Source organism: Gallinula chloropus, assembly GCF_964237585.1.
Source record: "Gallinula chloropus genome assembly, chromosome: 25".
Lineage (NCBI taxonomy): Eukaryota > Metazoa > Chordata > Aves > Gruiformes > Rallidae > Gallinula > Gallinula chloropus.
Genome location: NC_140110.1, coordinates 5911457 through 5914380, shown reverse-complemented (window position 1 = coordinate 5914380; position 2924 = coordinate 5911457). Strand labels below are relative to the sequence as shown.

The following is a 2924-nucleotide window of genomic DNA, read 5'->3' as shown; positions in this document are numbered from 1 at the left end:
AGAATGAAAATTGAGAGATGAGATCACAGAGTGATCCCCATGAGGGCTGAGACACCAGGAGGGAGCCTATAATAACAGGTCTTCTCCTGCTCAGCAGGGCTCCTGGGATTGAGGGACCTCAAGGTAACTCTGCAGCACTGACAAGAGACAGCTCTGCCCAGGAGCAGCTCCTCTGCCAAGCACACAGGGCTGGGGACACTGCCTGTAGGCACCGAGGGGAGACCTGTGAGGCTGAGAGAGCTGATGGATACTGAGAGCTCACTGCAGGAGAAATCTCCACAGCCTCTCCCTGGTATGTCTGTGGATGAGAGGTAAAGAGACTTTGCTTTGAATTTTCTGCTCTTCTGGACTGGGTGGGGTGTGGGAATTGAGCTTTTCTTGATAACTTAGAAGGCAGCAGTGCAAACACATTTGGTCATAGGAACTTGTCAGACACTCTGTTGAGCCCTGCACACACAGAGGTTCTCTGGGGTAGTGCCCTGATGCCAGGAGGGGTCTGCAGAGCTGAGCACACAGCAGGTTTGATGAAGTCTGTGAGCACAGAGCAGGAGGTGACATGGGCAAAGAGAAGCAGCTCCAGGGACAGCTTCAGGCAACAGAGACATTGGCAAGGAAGGAGAAGGAGCTGCTCCCAGCAATACTCAGGCAGTGAGGATTTGGTACCTCTCTGACATACCCCACAGTGCAGAAACTTTCCCTCACCGACACCCTATTTTCTGCCACCCAGCACAGACTCTGCACCCAGAGTACCAGGCTTTCAGGATGAGTCTTCTCCTTGGCAGCCCAGCCCCCAGTGCCTGTCTGTCTGTCTGTCTGTCTGTCCTTGTCCTTCCAGACTTGGCTGGAGCCTTTCTCGCTGTTTCCCCTCCTGTCCTTGCTGCCTTTCTCCCACTATTACCTGGGGATCTTGGCACGTCCATTGGTGGACCTGGGACTGAGCTGACCCTCACTTCAGGACCACCAGCTCTAGGACTGAGGACTTCCTGAGGGCTGCTCTGGGCTGCAGGCTGCCTGCAAAAATTGCACCACTCTCCTAGGGACTCTTGTGCCCCAGAGAGGAGCCCCATGCAGGAGGCATCTCAGCACTGAGACCCTGGCAATGCCGCTCATCACCTGTGTCTGTGGGCAGCTGCACTGAGCCCTGTGTGTCCCTGGCTGGGAGAAGGGAGCTGAGATACTCTTTGGGTAGGATGAGACTGCAGGAGGGCTTTGGAGCTCTGCCCTGGGAGACTGGATTCCTCAGCTCTCTGTGGGGTCCAGTTCATTCTACGGAGAAAACCAGGGTGTGATCACAGAGCACCCAAGACAGGGCAGCTGAGAGCAGGGCTGATGGACAGAGCAGCTCTCCCCACGCTGCACTCAGCGGAAGGTTTCACTGGCACTGCAGCAGCAATGTCAGCGAGATCTAACAGAAGAAACACTCCTCAGTTGCAGTGAGGAGAAAACCAAAGCTCCAAAGCTTTGGGTGAAACTGGAGTGACAGTGCTGAAAAGCTCATTCCAATCCACAGGGGATTAAGTCTGAGATCACACCATCCTTCAATTTACTGACTGCTGCCAGGCAGGATTGAGCTCTTGAGAGCCCACAGCTGAGCCTCCTCCTCCCAGCAGTGGCACACTCAAGGCAGCACAAGGCAGACCTCCCAAAAGGGACCTGACAAAATTCTTCCAGAGAGGCAATGTGAATTAGAAGAGGTTTTCCTCAAAGAAGAGTTCCCTAAATTCTCACTGCTTTTTTCTCCTCAGACAGGTCTCCTCACTTGTCAGCAGGAGATGTCCAACAGCAGCTCCATCAGCCAGTTCCTCCTCCTGCCCTTTGCAGACACACGGGAGTTGCAGCTCCTGCACTTCTGGCTCTTCCTGGGCATCTACCTGGCTGCTCTGCTGGGCAATGGCCTCATCATCATCACCATAGCCTGTGACCACCACCTCCACACCCCCATGTACTTCTTCCTCTTCAACCTCTCTGTTACTGACCTTGGCTGCATCTCTACCACTGTTCCCAAATGCATGTCCAATTCCTTTTGGGACACCAGGGCCATTTCCTATACAGGATGTGTGGCTCAAATATTTTTATTTTTATTTTTGCTCTCCACAGAGTACTATATTCTCACTGTCATGGCCTATGACCGCTACGTTGCCATCTGCCACCCCCTGCACTACGGGACCCTCCTGGGCAGCAGAGCTTGTGTCCACATGGCAGCAGCTGCCTGGGGCAGTGGGTTTCTCAACGCTGTGCTGCACACAGCCAATACATTTTCAGTGCCCTTCTGCCATGGCAATGCCCTTGACCAGTTCTTCTGTGAAATCCCCCAGATCCTCAAGCTCTCCTGCTCAGATGCCTACCTCAGGGAAACTGGACTCATTACGGTCAGTCTCTGTTTAGCTTTTGGGTGTTTTGTGTTCATTGTGGTGTCCTATGTGCAGATCTTCAGGGCTGTGCTGAGGATCCCCTCGCAGCAGGGACGACACAAAGCCTTTTCCACCTGCCTCCCTCACCTGGCTGTAGTCTCCCTGTTTGTCAGCACTGCCATGTTTGCCAACCTGAAGCCCCCGTCCATCTCCTCCATATTTCTGGACCTGGTATTGGCATTTCTGTACTCGGTGGTTCCACCAGCAGTGAACCCCCTCATCTACAGCATGAGGAACCAGGAGCTCAAGGATTCCATGTTGAAACTGATGAATTGATGTTTCTAAGTAGCAACCAACTACTCATCTTCTTCTGCATACCACTTGCCTTCACTTTGCTCACAGGATTCCACTTGTACTTGCTCTTTGATTATTCACCTCCACTCATCTCACCCATTTCTGCTTTGAGCTTCAGAGAGTTTGAAATATCCCATCTCTCAGAAGTCTAATGAACTGTTCTGTCAGAGGTTCAGTGTGTTGATAAATGACCTTGCTATGTATCTGATTGAAACAGAT

At 52.4% G+C, this 2924-nt stretch overlaps 1 protein-coding gene across 1 annotated transcript; it reads left to right on the top strand.

Annotated features, from left to right (window-relative positions):
* Positions 1-1772: 1772 nt before the first annotated feature.
* Positions 1773-2687, top strand: LOC311200921 (olfactory receptor 14A16-like; the record flags this gene model as incomplete). Its single annotated transcript, XM_084275224.1, has 1 exon — positions 1773-2687. The coding sequence occupies one exon, from the start codon at positions 1773-1775 to the stop codon at positions 2685-2687; it is 915 nt and encodes a 304-aa protein (XP_084131350.1).
* Between the last annotated feature and the right edge of the window lie 237 nt (positions 2688-2924).